This window comes from Lygodium microphyllum, chromosome 30, assembly GCF_053477565.2.
Source record: "Lygodium microphyllum isolate KBCC chromosome 30, Lygodium_microphyllum_v1.1.10, whole genome shotgun sequence".
NCBI lineage: Eukaryota > Viridiplantae > Streptophyta > Polypodiopsida > Schizaeales > Lygodiaceae > Lygodium > Lygodium microphyllum.
Window position 1 is genome coordinate 73,951,434 of NC_141164.1, and position 19,127 is coordinate 73,970,560.

The window sequence follows — 19,127 nt, forward strand, 5'->3', positions numbered from 1 at the left end:
TACCTCTGACCTTACAAACTCTGCAAGAGCATGAATTTCTTCATCACTAAGACAAGGCCCAAAGTACATTGACCCCTTTGGCAACACTACTCACCAAACCCCAGCATCCTACCCCTTCCTGAGTAGGCGATTCTAAAAATATCATCAACGACACTACTCACCAAACCCCAGCATCCTACCCCTTCCTGAGTAGGCGATTCTGAAAATATCATCAACAACAGCAACACCATTTTTCTCCAAATCTATAGTGACTAATTTTGGCCTTCTATTTGTCCATGCTTGGCAACACCATTCCTAGCATTTGCAACTACCACTACATTTCCAATATCTCCTAGCACCTTACATTGGTTGTTGATGACAAGCAAGGATTTTCTCCCCATAGCACACTTGGCTCCTCCTGTGAGGTCAAGTTAGTCATTCTCATCTTGTGAAGTGTTGCTGCTTGCCTGCTCTCATACATTTTGGACTGTTGGATAGCAACTCAACTACTCAAGTACAAGGTGAGAAGTAAATCTTAGCTTCCTTCATAATACCAGCAGCATGTACCCTTAGTAGAAGTAGACACCCAAATATTACCACAAAAGAGCAGCCTAACATCACCAATGTTGACAATCTCAAGAGACCTATTATCACCCCAAGCGCACAGAACCCGAAACAGAAGAGTATGAATGGAACCACTCTCGGCAAGGTGTCACATGAAAGGATGCACTTGAGTCCAAGAGCCAACACTATGCTTCAGAGAGTGTATCTTTGTCATCTACGAAGCACCAGATGAAGCTGCTGCAAGGATATAGTCCCCATCATTATCCTCGAGCTGCATAACATTAATCTCTTCAATTTTAATACTTGACTTAGTAGGTACTATGCTGTGATCAGAAGACCTTTCCTGCACTTTCTCTTTGCCCTTGTCTTTGCACCTTTCAATCATTGCACAATTCATGACACTATGGCCTTATGTGGCCTTTCTTCCCACAATGATGACCAGTCGTATTTTCATTTCTCCCACAAGACTTACTGCGCGACTTGCCACATGACTTGGACCGAGATTTCTGCGAATCCTGTCCACGGCCATTACCATGATCATTCTTTACATTTCCATCATGCTGGCCTCTAACTGTCAAAGCATGAGATACACGAGAGGCATACAAATTCTTACAGTTTATCTCTTCTGTAGAAGAGAGCTCTCAACATTAGATAGCTTCGGAGTAGTGGCAGAAGCACATAAGGTAGTGCGGAATACATCCCAAGACTCATTAAGAGTTCCAACAAGCAAGAACAATGGAGTGACATCCTCTTTGAAATCAATGCCTTGCAAAACCAAGTTCTTAAGAATAGCATGAAACTGGCTCAGATGAGCTGACATGGTCATATTCTCTTTCATGCAAAGATCCATAAGTTTTTTCAGCCAATACATTTGACTTGCAGGACTTTGCTTGTCATAGAGGTTCTTGATCTTATCCCAAAGCTACCAAGCACTCTATGCTTCCTCAACCACATTGTAATGCACATGTTCAGTGAGAGACAAGATGAGGGTGGACTTGCATAACTCATCAAGCTCCATCCATTTGTCATTAGTCATAGTTTTAGGCTACTCTCCACTCAACCTTAGTGGCTTTATCTGTGATTTTTGCACCCATACCTGCCAAAATTGGCTCTTCCAATAGGCATAGTTTGTACCATTAAGCTTAGTGATGTTGAAGATAGCACTATCAGTCGAAGAAGATGCCATATTGTATGTTGAAACAGTGCAAACAATTCAAAATTGCTTGTTGTAAACTGCAACAAATGACCAAAAAACCATCAAAACCAAGGCAAAATGGTGAGAAATGAGTATTTAATGATATTGTCCACCAAGTACCATCAAAAGTACATCAAACCATGATAATTCAATATGAAAAATACATGACACTCTAGAGATATATACTTGCTATAATTTATGATAGCAATATACAATCGCTGACAGTAAGCAAAACCCAATATTCAAAGTCTATCACTAATTATCAATGCAAAATCAGCATCAAGTGAGCATAAGCAAGCATGTAATAGTCAAACTGGCATGAGCTAACACCCAAGCATATCAAACAAAGTCCGTCAGTAAAATCAGTATACCCCCAATCAACATGGTAAAATGTACATACCACTGCCAAGACCTAACACAAGTCAATGTCTACTTAATGAATACAAAGCCGAATCAGCCCAAGTACATCTACACAAACCAAGGTATATCAACCATACATCGTCCACAAGCAGATCCTAGTCTCAAGTATCCAAAAGCTCAATATGCATAACCTGCACTGCTCAATGTCTGGTAAGTATACAAAGACGCTCCCACTAGCACAAAAGCCATAAGTGTCAAGAAAATAAGCTTAAACAAAGCATGTAAGAGCACAAGTGACAGAGTATCCAATATCATACATTAGTAAGACATCCAGAGCATATGAGTGATCAAGTATCCAATGTCATGAAGACAATCCCAATCAATCTCTAACAACAGAGCCAAATCCAAGACCAAAACAAGCTCGAAAATATCCAAAGTTAAGCCCAAATGAAGCTCCAGTAGTATTCAAGGTCCAAACAATGTAACTAGCATGTGTAGGTAACATAAGCATCAAGCATGTACTAATGGATCATACATAGAACATAGATATAACCTCTATCACAAAGTATGCCAGTGTAGATCAATGTCAAGTAAATGCCAACCAATACGGAGCTCAAACAAGGCTCAAAATACATTCCAAAACCATCCAAATCATTTTTCAACCTTCATTCGCATCACAATAGTCATATGAAACACCCGAGAAGCATCTGTGATGACCAATAGGCAAAGCAGAAAGTGACTAAATAAGCTTCAGTCCTAGAATGTATAGTAGTGATTTACTATGTAAAACTAAGTATTTCAAGCCACTAAATCAGCTCCAAATGATGGCCAATCAATAGGCATACATTCCCCTAACGTACGGGGACCATTTGGACCAACTGGGCATCAAATATCAATACCAACCAAGCATAAACATAGAGTGTTGATGTAACATTGTCTATGGCTGCCTGTGGACTATGGAAAACGATCCGGGATTGAGGTGAATTAGTCCACAAATCAATGTTAATGGTAACCACCAATGCCGAGCATCAAGGGGGTGTTCGCAAGTACCAAATGAAGTGTTTTCAAGCTGCCAATGAGTGCCAAGGGAGGGCTGAAGTAAAAACGAATTTTTGTAGATCTTCAAGCTGCCAATGAGTGTTTTCAAGCTTCCAATGAGTGCCAAGGGAGGGCTAAAGTAAAAACGAATTTTTATAGATCTTCAAGCTGTCACAAATAGGATTGATGTTGCTGGGTATGTTGTTGGTCCACATGTCATTAATGGGGTGGAAGGAGGGCTCAAGTAGGGTCTAAAGAAGGCCTACACAAAGCCTTGTCAAGCCTAATCAGGCAGCAGGAGTCAAGGTATGAAATGAAAGAGCTCCAATGGTTGGAGCTATGGTTTCCCCTTCTTGTTGTACTCTACAAACTAAAATAAGCACTCAAAAGAATGCTTCAGTACCTATGAAGGAATGCCCTGAGGGTGCCTAAATGGACCGGTAGGTGCTCGGGAAGCTGGGGGGAGTGATCGAAGCTCGAAGGAGTCAGATATGGCTGCAAAGAGTGAGAACCAATGGTGTAGGGATTTAAATGAATACTGAAGGAATCACTGACCAAGCTTGAATGCTCAAGCAACCATGCTCTAATACCAGTTGAAAGGTGAGAATGATCGAAGCTTACACGAGAGAGCTATGGCGAAAGAGAAAGAGCAAGAGATAGAGAGACTCACAATGTGGAAACTCCAACCGTCACAATGTGTGACTGACCTTCCCTTTATGCATCTGTCACTAAAAGAATAAAGAATAAAGAATAAAGTGACGGTGACGGATGCCCGCTGCCTACAATGTGCAGGTGCGGGTACTGTCAGTGTAGTAATACACGGGCGGCTAGGCGGAGGTGCCTTTACCCCCAACACCACCAATATCTTTCTTTGATCTTTGCAAAAGTATCCCAAACACCTCTATGGCCAGCCCAAAAGTTTTCATGAAATTCTTGCATAACATTTGCTTGTGAAGCTTTGTCACCCAAAATGCGTGGCATACGCAAAAACCCATAGGCTTTCCTCTTGATCTTCTTAAACTCCTCATCTGTCCATTTGTCTCTCTTTGTTAATGTACTAAGGTATTGATCAATTATCAATCACTTTCATGCATATTTATCTTCCAGAAACACTTCTACACAAGATACAAAACATCTAAAGTGTCTTCTCTTTACTGTCCAAGCTTCTATTAGTGCTGTAGTGACTCCTTGCATTTCTAAATTCACTCTTACAACATCATTTTTAGATGCAAGAAAGTCATCTTCTTCCTCCTCCTCATCCATCATCCCATCTTCATTCTCATTGTGTGCTCGAGATAACATGTCTGCCCACTGGGTTATCTCTTCTTGCAATATGCTAAAATTCGGGTTGAAAGATTTGATGTATGCAATCCACCGGAGCATAGCAATGTCCGAGGTAGCTCAACTTGTAATTATACCCAATACCGGCAAACAATCAGTCTCAATGACTACACAAGCACTCATAAAATACTTCTTATCACATTTAAGGGCTGTCACAATTTTCCATATTCTCTCTTTACCTGTGGATATCTCTGTCATTCAGTTAATACTTTAGCACCAAAAAGAATTGCATATCTTTGCCCTTCCTCATTATCTTGCCCAATTGTCTATCCAATCCCGATTGGACTCATATCAACAGTAATAATGATAGGCTTTCCATGTGAATAATTAGCCTTTCTCAATGTAGGAGCAGATTTCAAGAGCTGCTTCAATTTCTTCATTGCTTTTTTATGTTTCCTTTCCCAATGAAATCTCTGACCTTTCCTCAGAGCTGATATAGAGCATTAGCTACATGTGGAAAGTGAGGAATCCATATCAAATAGAACGCACATGCACCCAAGAATCTACGCACCCCTGATACATTCGTGCATACATCTTACATTCTATCAATCCCATCTATTTTTTATGGTGATGGACTTCGCCCATAGGACCCACACATATGCCTGACAATCAAAACCTCTTCAACTCTAAAGACAGAGAAAGAGTTAAATGCACCTCTTCTAGATGCGTCAAAATCCTTTCATAATCCACAATATGGTCTACAATAAACTATATGCACCCATGAGCATCCATCTCTTCATTCTTTTCATCCATTGCACACCCTTTGATTAGAACATCATCCAACAAGGGCATTGTCAATTGTGGTATAAAATCTCTCAGTACCCTATTCGTAACATTTGTCATGTGTGCCATTGAGTTTGTTGCACCCTGCGAAAGAGTACACATCTATACTAACCCCAAGGGAGTCTTCATGGTTGTGATATCCCTACTTTCAAATACAAGGTGAAATTGATCATACCCCAACTAAAGATCACCTAAAGAATAGATCACTCTTCCTACAAAAGCCTCTACAAATTCATCAACCACAAGACATGCACCCACATTTCTTATGGTCACTTTATTGACCGGTTGCATATCTTGAATAAATCTCAAAGCCCCATTCTTTTTTGGCACAGTAAACCAATGATTTGAGTACGAAGCTGAAGAGAGCTCCGAGATCTTCACGCAAATCTTTTCATTTAGCAAATCCATTGGCTTTAGCAAGTAAGCTTTAAACAGTGGAATAGGCCTCAAGTTTCATGGTCCATGTGGCACAATAAATATTACCATAGGAGAAACAACATTTGGATCCACAAAACCTATTTCAGTTGGCTAAAATGCAAATGCCTTTCCATGCCTAACCAACATCTGCATAAAACAGTCTCTTTCAACATGCAAAAGAAATCCTTTTGCACCAACTTTCAATACCTGTAATGTTTCACATATAAATTGATGGCCTATATCTTTAGGATCCCACAAGCTTGGCTACCTTGACACTCTTTCATATAGACCCTCACTTTCTGGTGGAAGCGGCAAATCAAGTGGTTTTACCTTTTTGTCAATTGTCTTATACTTTGCCTCCACAAGTGCTTCAACCCATTGTAATCCTTCCTGCTAAGAGCAAACAATGCTATAACATTATACATGTCCAAAGAACATACTGACAACACTATTTTCAACCTTATTTTTTACATGTATAGTTGTTGAAATTTCAACCATAGTGTCATTAATATTCAACACATAAAGATACCTGAAATGCCTTCATTTTCAGCTAACACTCTCAATGCTCTCAGTTCCTTAGTAGCCCATTTCATAGATATGAATTCATCCTTAAACATAGCTTCCATAGGCTTGAACCAACATGAACTATTTACTGTAAACTAAGAATAACCAATAGTCAATACATGGTTCATTTCATCAAGAGGCGAGTGCATCCTCTGAATAGCACTACTATAGCCTCGCATTACAGTAGTGCTAAATGAAAATCCAGGTCTTTGAATTCCCTTGTATTTGGAGGCAAAGGAGAATCTCAAAGCATATCCCGAATCCTAGGATGATTAACACAAGCAGTAAGAAATTTGATTGCTTTCCTCCCATCCTTGCTTCTGACTCTTGCATAAGTAGAACCATCATCAAGCACCTTTGTTTCCATACGCACTCCTGTAATATAGGGTTGTCCCAAAATCACTGCATATGAGGAATTATCTTGCACAAAGAAGTGTTGCTCTTCTTATACATCACCGATCGTCACTTTTACATTAGGACATGCAACATAGAGCTCCCCCAAAGAATTATTTGCATCCCTCATATATCAACCATGATCAATGTCCATAGGCCATGCACCATTTGCATACAATCCACGCTCAATGATGTTAACCTCATACCCATGGTCAAGCAAAGCAACACAAGGAGTATCATGCTCCCCTATTTTCACTACCGTTTCAGTGCTAGCCCTGGCCCAATGATTTCTCGTGTAATTAATTCGAGGAATAAATCTTAGAGTCTCTTCCCCATATTATTGCATCTGCCTTACTCCACCATGCATATTGCTACAAGACAATGCGTTTTCAGCCACTTTTTTCTCTTTTCCACATATTGACCACTGATTAATAGCATCCTGTATAGATAATCCAGTGCTTACATCATGCTCATATTCAGTCCGAATACCCAACAAACCAATTTTCTCTTCAAATTGCAGCAATGCACTAATGGTATCACTAAGAAACTAATGCTTCCTCTTAATTATATCAATGATTTCGTCATGAAATTCCCGCTTGGTGATGCCAAGCACCTCTCCCAAGGTGAATTCCACCCGACTATTTAAGATCCATTCTTCAAGTACCTTTTTAAGATCTATGGCTATCTCAATATCAGACCGCAACTTATATCCTAGCTGCTTGCCCTTCTTTTTTGCCCACTTGTTTGCTATCATGTTTTTTTGTTCCTGGCTGACCTCTTCCATAACATGCTCGGGAGGTGGCTGATTTGTAGCTTTAGGCTAATCCACACTTCTTCTTGTCACTCTTTTAGATGTCCCTGTATTATCTACATCTCTCTTTTGTTTCTCTTCCACAAGTACATCCATGTTTTACACATTTGCTAAATATGTATACACTAAATATGCATCTACCGATGATTCCCAACCATTTATGTCACAAATGTCTTGCCCTGCATGAGACATTTCACTATCAGTAACTTTTCTCTTTTCAACTGCATGCAAAGCATGTGTCCATTTGTAGCCTTTGGACCAAAAGTAGAAGCATGTACAGCCGCATAAGCATTTCAGACAACGAAGACTTCCAACAATGTCTGCATACCTTCCTTTCCAAAATTCAAAGCAAAAGGCAATCCTGTTTCTTGTGCATGCATCTTGCCATCTTTCCAAAAGATGAGATATCATGTCAAGGCCTCCTAATAAGTAGCACAATCCTTTCTCTCATGTTGCAAACTATCGCACCACATACATCTTTTTCTTAGCTTCGGGGTTATTGCCCATCCCCTTTCCTCTTGTCTTTTTTCATCCAATTTTGCGACCTTCAATTGAAGATCTCACATGCCTTTAACCAATTCATCTAATACATCTTCCTTAATAGTGGGAACAAGAGGTATAGCTATAAGTTTAGCCACATAAGTGGGTGGCTTATTGGATACATCAACTGTTTTGCCGGTAACAGTGGGCAAGCTAAAAACATGCAATCTTTCTCTTTTTCTATGTTTTTTCACCAGTGTAGTAATAGCTTCCTTCACATGCCTCCACTCTGTTTTAAGACATGTCTCTGTAGTCTGATCCTCTAGCAAATCATCAAGCTTTTCTTGAAGCTCAAGATTTGTTGCTTGTAAAAACATTTCAATTTTTTAACTTGCAAGAGCTTGCTATTCTACAAGATCTAACTGCTCAAATTGACTTTCAAATTCTCTTAATAATTATCCAGCCACAAGACACTCATTACTTTGTAAAACCCACTCCTAAAAAGTCTTGCGCGTAATCAAATTGATGTCTTCAAAGTAAAATTCTTCCCTGAGTGTATTATTGAAAGCTACCCAGTCAACATTCTACATGTACAATTCAGTAATTCGTGCTTTCAATTCATATACAATGATCCGAACAAAATACTAACTTCATTTAAGTTGAGCCATCCCAAAGAATTCCATCTTTTGAGCATAGATATGTACATATGTAGATACATTCCTACCATTGAACAACTTCATCTCACACTCAACTACTTGCAAAGCATTCATCACAACAATTTCTATTTGAGTAGAAGTCTTCATCACATGTACCTGCGTAAGCATGTTCATATTCAACACTAGTGGCTAAAACATCACTGGAAATTGTGCTCAAAGGTTCTCCCATCTTGTCTTTCCTTTTGACGACCTTTCACGTCAGATTCACCAATGTCAGAGGGGTTTTAGTCGAAGAATCATATCTACCAGGGATCAAAGATAGAAGGAAGTAGAGAATAGGAGATAGAAGAGAAGAAAAAGAATAGACAAAAGGTAAACATGATAAAGACAAAGCTCAATGAATCAAACCATTATGTATTGATAGAACTTGAAACCATGCTTCAAATAACTTCTTATCTGATTCTTCCAAATGACTCCTCTCAGTTCAAAGTGTTGTTTATTGCTTATTAATTGCAATCGCAATGTGCACAATTTCGTCAATCTTTCTTTTTTCATTAAAAATCCAAAACTGGTTGAAAAAGTAACTTGCTTTTTACATGTCACCCGATTTTAAAAGTTTCCATGACTTTTTAGGATATTTACAATAAATAATATCAAAAATAAGCTAAAATTGTCAAAAAATTGCCATCCATGTATACTCCCAATGTGGATAGAGGAAGGTGTTGAGTCATTTTCAATGAAGAAATTTCTAATGAAAATTCCACGGTTATTAAGTGACTAGAACATCAATGACTAAGAGCTCATGGTTTGGTGGATGTGATGTAGCCAATGGGTGAAGTAGCAATACCTTACACAACATAAGAAGCATGCAAGTGGCAAGAGGGGACAAGCCTGGCTAGATAGGATATGCATGGTGCCAAGTGGACAATGGCTAACCCCATTGCCAACACTCCAACAAGTCCTTAATTGTGTGCACAGGTCAAATCATATGGGAGGAGCTGAACTTCAAGGTAATTTGTTTGAGCAAGCTATTCCAAATATCTTGGATGCCCCTTAGAGCTAAGACACACCAATGAGAATTTCAAGCATATGAAGTTAAGTTTCAATTGCATAGATGGTTTACTTGAACCACACTTAAACTTAAACATGATGTCAAATATTTTAGGGTCAACAAAGTGCCTCCAAAAGGGCGAAGGTGGGATCCAATTAGTTCACAACCATGTGGCTTCTATATCTTTACTCTAGTCTCTACATGCCCCAATCAATGGACTTTAGCATGGCATGACTCTTAGAGATGGGCATCACCATGAAAGACAAGTTTATATTCATTCAAAGGATTGGTGAGAAGGTTGATAAGTGGGCTCTCTCACAAAGGCGAGTATGATTGGGAAGCTAGAAATTTCAAAACCTTCCTAACCTATTTAGTGATCTTCATAACCTTGATTCTCCCTTTTCTAGATCTACCTTTGGGCGGCTAGAGCAGTGATTGAGGAAGATTCTATGGTATACAAGGGACTCCAAAATCCTTCTCAAAGTGACTAGTGAGGACGTGACGGTTCCTAGAGATGAAGAGGGAGGACTAGGGCTAGGAGCACTAGCACATATCGGCTAGATGGAGAGGCTACACGAAACGATCAAGTTCAAATAGAAGGGTTCCACATTGGTGCAAGCGATAACACAAGAAACTTTAGACACCTTCCCAAACATAAAAAAAAGAGAAATTTTCTAGATACTTATCAAAGTATCTAGAAAAAGTCTCAACTGGTAAAAGTGGAACATTTTACAAGATAGTGATATAGTAAAATATTCTTATATAGGAATTTTAAAATTTCCTAGTTGTTGATATCATAAAATTTTACTATACAAGTAAACCAGTTAGAATGAGTGATATAGTAAAATTTATCTATATAAAAAAACTAGTTACAATCATGCATATATTGAAAAATTATTCCTATATAGTAAAAAGTTCAAATCAAAATAATTGAAAGAATTAAAGGATATTGTCTTCATTAATAAAAAGATCAATCTAGGATACAAATATCTACAATACTCAAAGGTTTATTGTGACTTTTTGTGACAATAATTTTTTCTCTACAAAGTAGCCAATCCACAATAATTTTTCTCATAGCTGGCAATGTTTGTTCATTGCAACCTCCTAAAAAACTAGGGTCCCTCTTGATAAGATTATATGTAAACTTTAATGATGTATATAGCTCATCAATGGATTGAATGTCCAAATATTTTAGGAGGATTGTTTCTTCGCCTTCCTCTTTGAAGGTATTAACAACCTGCATTAAAAGAAGACAATATAAATTAGTATGCTACTACATCATAAGTTAATTAGATACTTCATAATTTTAATATATAATAACATTGAGTTACCGATGAAGTTTCTGAAGACAATTTTACATTAGGAGAATCCACTTTTTTTTACGGATCAATATGGTTGAGAGCCTATAGTGCAAACAAAAAAATTAAACTTTAAAAAATAAAATCATATCACATTACTTTTTAAAAATGCAAAGAAGTACCTTAGATTGTTTCTTCCTTTTTCCCTTACTATCTTTTTGGTGTTGCTTACTCTACTTCATTTTCTCACTCATCTTATCATAACAAGTTTGTGATTCGATATAATTCATTAATTGTATCTATTAAAACAAACGATTGAGGGATGGCTAATCATACCTTTCGTACACGAACACTTTTCCGTGCAATTTCAATCTCCTCAAGATCTTCAAATGTATCTTGAGGAATACAGTGTTCACTACTATATGAACTCTACAATACAAGAAAACAAACTATATTTTCATTTATAAGTACACAAAATCAAGAATATTATATAAACAAAATACTCATTCATTTGGGATTCCTTGTAGAAGCTCCATAAAAGTATGATTAGAGTTCAAATAGTCCTAAAACATAGATTAAGTATTAGAGAAAATAAAATGGAAAAAAACTATAAATCAAATTATGCCAACCATTTCATCATATTTTTTATGTTTGTTGGAAGAAGAGACTGAATCAAGGGGTGGGCCATCATTTTGTGATTCCAACTAATACAAGTAGAAAAATTAAAGTCAATATTCAAAATTTATCATTTCAAATATCAAACTATATTAATAAGTAAACGATGTACATACATGCACTGTGCTATTCTCTAAAAAGATAAATTGATCTTCCACTATAAGTTGTGGATAGTATACTTCACCATTTGTATCCTAAAATTTTAGAGAAAGTATACATAATGAAAGGTAAATATATATAAGAAACTTAAACATAAAAGATTATAATAATTAATAATAATGATGATTACATTAAAAGATAACACTTGAGATGAAAATTTATAAATCTTACCAATTTTCCTTGCATATATTCTTGCTCAAAGGTACGATTCTCCTCCTATTTAAAAAACATAATTGTGTCCATTAGTACTAATTCCATCTATATATAATCTACACTGAGAAAAATTTTGATAATAAATAACTTACCAAAGATATATCCATAGAATATTATATTTTCGTCTTGAGTTGCTTTCTGAGATTTTGAGCAATAAAAAGATAGTACAAATAGACATCATCCTTCTTCCAAAGATAAGTAGCACCAAGAAACTCAAGGGGTAAAATTTGATCATAGTTTTGATCTATGATCTCTAGAATTCTTTGTTTGTCATCTCTATTATCATGAAACCATAGATCCTTGCCAAATTTATGGTTCTTGACCTAATTGTACACTTTTCTGTGAAATTTGGCACAATATCTAACATTTTGCGTATCTCTATAGTACTTTAGTAAAAATTGTTTCCCAAAGTCATCTTTTTTCTTCTTGATGAATATTTTTAGGTGGTCTAAAAATTTGGTCATATGTAGGAGTCTTCATCAAAGACACATCTCTTAATTGTATATTATTTATTTGCTTCTAAGGTGATAATTGGACTCTTTTACTTTACATTGAAATTGATTTACCCATGCTCAATGTTTGCTCAAAACTATTATTCTTCGATTTCAATTCCTTAATTGTTTTTGGCAAAGTGATAATGGTATGCATCATTAAATCTAGAGTTTGTTGACTTAGGGAGGCCATGAGACAAGCTAAAATTAAATTGAAAAATTTTGTGTCAATATTCAACCAACAAAAAATCATTTCATTCTTTATAAAAGGATACAACAAACTCTCTCTCTCTCTCTCTCTCTCTCTCTCTCTCTCTCTCTCTCTCTCTCTCTCTCTCTCTCTCTCTCTCTCTCTCTCAATTAACAAGTTTTTAAGTTTTAAAGAAAAATAACATATAGTAATATAAAATACAATTATACAAACCATAACTTGGGAAGGCCATGGGATGATCTAAAATAAAATGTAAAATTTTATACGTCAGTATTAATCAAACAAGAAATTATATCTATATGTTAGTATTCATCAAATAACAAATCGCCTCATCTTTTATAAAAGGATACAACACACACACACACACACACTCTCTCTCTCTCTCTCTCTCTCTCTCTCTCTCTCTCTCTCAATTAACAAGTTTTTAAGTTGTAAAGAAAAATAACATATAGTAATATAAAATACAATTATACAAACCATAACTTGGGAAGGCCATGGGATGATCTAAAATAAAATGTAAAATTTTATACGTCAGTATTAATCAAACAAGAAATTATATCTATATGTTAGTATTCATCAAATAACAAATCGCCTCATCTTTTATAAAAGGATACAACACACACACACACTCTCTCTCTCTCTCTCTCTCTCTCTCTCTCTCTCTCTCTCTCTCTCTCTCTCTCTCTCTCTCTCTCTCTCTCTCTCTCATGTCCACATCCTACACTTGATGAGGCACAATATGAGCTATAACTACCAAATACTATCCTAGTGTACAAACAGCCATCAATAAAACATAATGATATGTACAATAGAGTAGTGATCAAACAATTATGTCCACAATGACCAATGCTACCAGTACCCATTTGGATGTCAAAGAATCCAACACACACAGACTCTCTAAAGCAGTCAAGATACTTCATGTGATCTCCACACTACCAGAACATCTATAGAATCTCCAATCGATGATATTATTCTCCTTCTCTTTGTAACTTCAAAGTTTGACAGTACCATGCTACACAAGTTCCAATCCCTCCATGTATCTTCATCAATATCAATCCTCCATATATATCTACTATGATCACACTTCAACCATGATAATTTGCAATGTTTCTCTTCATAATTTACCTCTCTTATCATTGCATGCATGTACTCTCCATCCATTTCATCGTTATGTTTTCTTGCCAATATAATATCATGTCTTTCTAGCCAAGGAGATATGCAACCAACTACTCCTATTTGTAATAATTTTGTTCTTTGAATTAGATCTTTTACCTCATATGCAACAAGTCTATTATCTAAAGGTAGAGGAATAAACTTATGCAATAATGAACTCAATGGTCTTATGCAATCCCAAGTAAATGGGAGTCATTGAGTTTGTAGCACACTCATTCCCATGATGGAATCTACAAGTAAGCACTCTTCGTTTTCTTTTACAGTTATGCATTGCTTGTAATACTCCCCACTAAAAAATGTATGATACTCTCCATCCCATTGAATGGGAAAAAAGGTTGTGAGCCTTGGTTTCCAATGACCTGCACTTTCTAACGTGCTACGAAAAGTGTCTATTTTTACCACTACGTCATTTTTGATATTTTATATTTCTTCGTTATAAAGAATTCTTCTATATATGGTAACTAGACGTCCTACTAGTGAACTCTCTTCAATACAAAGAAATTGCGCAATATATTTTTGTACTTCTGATGAAAGAGGCCTACGATCTCTTTTCTTTTTTGTGATTAAAATGCCCTTTTCATGTATCATTGTGTGACAAGGATATTTGAAATCATCTCTTTCAAGAAATTTCCATATCTTCTTTGCCTTTTCGATTGAAGAAACCTCTATAATTCCATTCTCATGAAATGGATAACAGCAAGGTGTTTGGTAATCAGTGAAAGCATAACCATCAGGTGTAAGTCAAGTGAAGAGTGTACGTGGATAAGCATTCTTTCATGTGTTAAAAGCCCATCTACTTCCATTTTTAATAACTTAAATATTGAAGTAAAAAATATCCTCTTATAATAATTTATGTAAGAGATTTCGTTAAAATGATTATTGGTCTCTTCACTCCTATATATAATGCGACCATTCGCTCAAAGTCACAACACCAGTAGACATCATGTGAGCCATGTCTTAATATGTCATCTAATAGTTCTTCATTTCCTGCAACATGTTCTAAGGGAGAAGAAGTAGCATCAAAGGCTTCTTCCTTTTGAACTCTCCAAGCAGAAAAAAAACTACGTACAACACCCAAACTTTCTTTTGACTGACCAATACCACAACTGTAATTATAGAAGACATGTGCAATATCAATAAGCAACAAACCTAAATTAGTGATTGTATTTGGTATCTCATCAACTATACTTAAAACATATGGTAAGCACAATTGGGTGAACCTCTGGTTCTCTTCAGCCTTAAAGCTTTCATAGTACTTACTTGGATTGCGAGGCCACTGTCCATGATGAATCCAGAGTGGAGAAATCTTATAAGACTTCTCACAACAAAAATCTATCACCTTTTTATTTTCATTGGACATGGCTCTCATGAGTGCTCGTATATATTTTTGAAACATATTTAGAGATAATACATGCATCGCATCATACACCAAGTCTATTGTCAAGTTGAAACCATACAAATCATATAGTTTCCATAGAATAGACTCTCCAGATAAACCAACACCTTTAGTTTTTCTTCCTATTCAGCTTGTGTGAAAGCCCTCTTTGAACTTGTTAAGGCATCAGTCATTTCGCTTATGGACCGTTGTGTGAAAGGGCAATGGAAAAAGAGCCTTGTTTATACAAAGGACTAGTTATTATGTATGGAATGCACTGATTGTGCATTATATAGGGCAAGGCTTCAGGAGGTAGTGCTAAAATTCCCAAATTCCCTAATATAGTTTGTTTCTCAATAGATGGATGAATAGAGGAAACCATCCTATAAAAGGAGGCTACTATGGGTACTACAATGGCAAGTAGGGGAATGGGTATGGAGAAATCCCTTGGTAGATAGACCTTGAGACATTTCGTTTTTTAATATATTATCAGCCTAGGGAGGAGGATCCATATGAGGAAGATCAAAGTGGTCCACCAGCTACCACCCAGCATTGTATTAGCAGTCATGACATTTCCACTTTGAACTTTCCTTTGTTTTGGGGGGATCCATGCCTAACACAGATGCCCCAAACTATGAGTGTCAGTCCCATGACAAGAAGACCCTTCGTAAAACCAACAATGCTCAGCTTTATGGAGCACTAAATCTACAATCCTCTCTGTGGTATAGCACATGCCTAAGTAATTAGGCCCCACACTTACCAGTGCCCCCCAGAAGGAGTAACTATTGAATAAAGCTACATCTTGCTTGCAAACCATGTCAATCTGTGCCAGCTACATTTATCTATATATCTACCATTGTATATCTACCAGCTGTATTTATGACACTAATCAGGACTAGCGATAGGAAGCATGATACTAATTAGGACTAGCAGATTAAACGTGCGACCACTTTGTGGTTCGACGTGTTGTGGCTATTTTCTCGGTTTAATCTGAAAAACTCTGCAAAAGGAAAGCATTCAATATAGAACGTTGGAAAGTTGATAACATCCAAAAGTGGATAAGATAAGAGAGGCTTGACAAGGTCAGGATCACTGACAATGGCATGAGATTAAGCATCTTTGAAACTGATTGTTGTCAAGTTGCTTGCATCACCCACAACAAGACTATTCTCAATAGGCATTTTTGCTCAAGTCCAAAAAACAAGCTACTTTGATAGAAGCACTTACAGAATTATTAAAGTGGAGATATTCGACAGCTCTGGTGGAGATATTACTCAGGATGCTAATGTTTATAGCAGTGTTCTATTACAACAGGTCATTGGAGTCATAACAGGTCTACAACCTGTAATTCTATTACAGAGATAACATGGTTGAATCCTCTGCTCTAATGGATGCAAACATGGACTCTAAATTTATCAGTTTCGCCATGGCTTATATACATATGCAATCTAGCCATGCTAGTGGCCTTGATGTAGCAAATCATTTGAAAGCTGATGATGACTGCAAGACTGTGCAATTAGTTGTTTCTCAATAGATGGATGAATAGAGGCAGTCGTCCTATAAAAGGAGGCTACTATGGGTACTACAATGGCAAGTAGGGGAATGGGTTGTTCTTCTCCTCTAGAGGCAGTACCAATTTGATCTTCTTCTCCACATCAGTCTTGATGACTTTAGGGGCCTTGATATGCACTATCCTAACAGAGCTGGGGACAGCATAGTCTCCTGTTTAATGCGGGTTGATTGTAAGTTGAAGTCACGGTAACTGTTCATAGGCTATGGATTGAAGAAAACAACATCAGATTAATTGGCAGTAGGCATGATTGCCTATAATAGGGCTGATCAAGCTATTGAGGATTTAGATCAGGAAACTGCAGGGGCATATCAATACTATTGAGCTACTTGCATAATTGTTGACCTGGCCTTTCAAGAAATTACTCAAGTATTCTAACAAAGAGTGACAAAGGCTATGGCACCATAGAATCATGTTGCTTGGACTGTAACAGATGAGGGCAACAACTTCCCCAATGTTGATGTCAGTTTGGATGGGAGAAAGACACCTATGCAGCAAGTTCATATGCCACCTGGCCTTTCAAGAAATCTATTTATAGACAAACATCTATAGAGCATTCATCCCAAACATAAACAAATGCAAGGATGTATTTGGGGTATCATTTGTATCTACAATGCTTGCCACTTTGCACTAAGCACATTTTGTATAGGCTCAGCATTGTGCATTTACAACAAAGATACACTATGTATGGATATTACTGAGGATGCTAATGTTTATAGCAATGTTCCATCATGATGCTAAAGTTTATACATGCTCATCCTAACGTTCCTAGTGAAGGTACACTATGTATGGATATTATTCAGGATGCTTGGTGTCCTTGTCATACTATCTCCAACATTCTCACTTCTATTCAGTCTCTCTTGACAAATCTGAATCCTACAAGCCCTGTAAATCCAAAAGTTATGGACTATGTTCTTGATAAGCATGTTCTGAAACAAGTTTATGGATTCTACTACTCAAGTATTCTAACAAAGAGTCACAAAGGCTATGGCACCAAAGAATCATGTTGCTTGGACTGTAACAGATGAGGGGAGCAACTTCCCCAATGTCAATAACAATTTGGATGGGAGAAAGACACCTATGCCGCAAGTTCATATGCCACCTGGCCTTTCAAGAAATCTATTTACAGACAAACATCTACAGAGCATTCATCCCAAACATAAACAAATGCAAGGATGTATTTGGGGTATCATATGTATCTACAGTGCTTGCCACTTTGCACTAAACACACTTTGTATAGGCTCAGCAGTGTGCATTTACAGCAAAGGTACACTATGTATGGATATTACTAAGGATGGTAATGTTTACAGAAGTGTTCCATCAGGATGCTAAAGTTTGTACAAGCTGAACAGTGTTCCATCCTAATGTTCACAACCAAGGTACACTGTGTATGGATATTATTCAAGATGCTTGGTCTCCTTGTCATAATGTCTCCAACATTCTCACTTCTATTCAGTCTCTCCTAACAGATCCGAATCCTGCAAGCCCTTCAAATGCAGAAGCCGCCTCATTCTACCAGAATGAGTTTGCCTCCAACAACAGGAAAGTCAGATAGTGTGTTTGCAGGTCATTAGAGTCATAACAGATCTGTAACCTGTATTTCTATTACAGAGATCATGAGGTGCTTGAGAATCATTTTGTTCCTATTTATGCGGATTCGAGAGGCATGTCTGATGCACAAAAGTTATTTTGCAGATCAGTTTACTAGAATGATAATTCATATATTGCCCTAATTTTAGGTTATATCAAGTGCCACGATTTCCAGCATGCTCTTGACCTATTCAAGCAAGGCGATATGCTTTTGGTCCGAGATGTGGTTTTTTGGAATACATTGGTTGCAGGGTATGCTAAACACAACCTTAATGAGGGAACTTTGATTTATGTTGAGCAGATGTAGCTAGATGGTGAGTTTCCAAATGCTATTACATTTGTTTGCAACTTGAATGCTTGTAACAGCATGCAAGCCACAAATAGGGGACGAAAACTGCATGCCACCATTGTTGAAGAGGGATTAGAAAGCAATATTTTTGTAGGCAACAGCTTGTTGGATATGTATGTCAAATGTGGTTTACTTCTAGAGGCACATCAGGTGTTTGATGAACTTCCAATTCGTGATGCTATCTTATGGAACACCTTAATTGAAGGATATGCAGAAAATGACAAGGGTGAAGATGTGATCACTACATTTCGGCAAATGAAATCAACAAGTGTCTTTCCAGATGTTGTTACCTACCTATGCACCCTGAAAGTTTGCAGCAGCATGAACGCTTTAGAAATAGGCTAGAGTATGCATACTGAAATTATCAAATTTCAATATGCATACTAGAATT

The 19,127-nt window shown here is 37.1% G+C and overlaps 1 protein-coding gene across 1 annotated transcript; it reads left to right on the top strand.

The window, feature by feature from the left end:
- Nucleotides 1–18,122: 18,122 nt before the first annotated feature.
- On the top strand, nucleotides 18,123–19,081 carry LOC148009999 (pentatricopeptide repeat-containing protein At5g04780, mitochondrial-like). The gene is made up of 4 exons (XM_087672853.1): nucleotides 18,123–18,176; nucleotides 18,267–18,363; nucleotides 18,537–18,639; nucleotides 18,754–19,081. The coding sequence occupies exons 1-4, from the start codon at nucleotides 18,123–18,125 to the stop codon at nucleotides 19,079–19,081; spliced, it is 582 nt and encodes a 193-aa protein (XP_087528979.1).
- The last annotated feature ends 46 nt before the right edge of the window (nucleotides 19,082–19,127 follow it).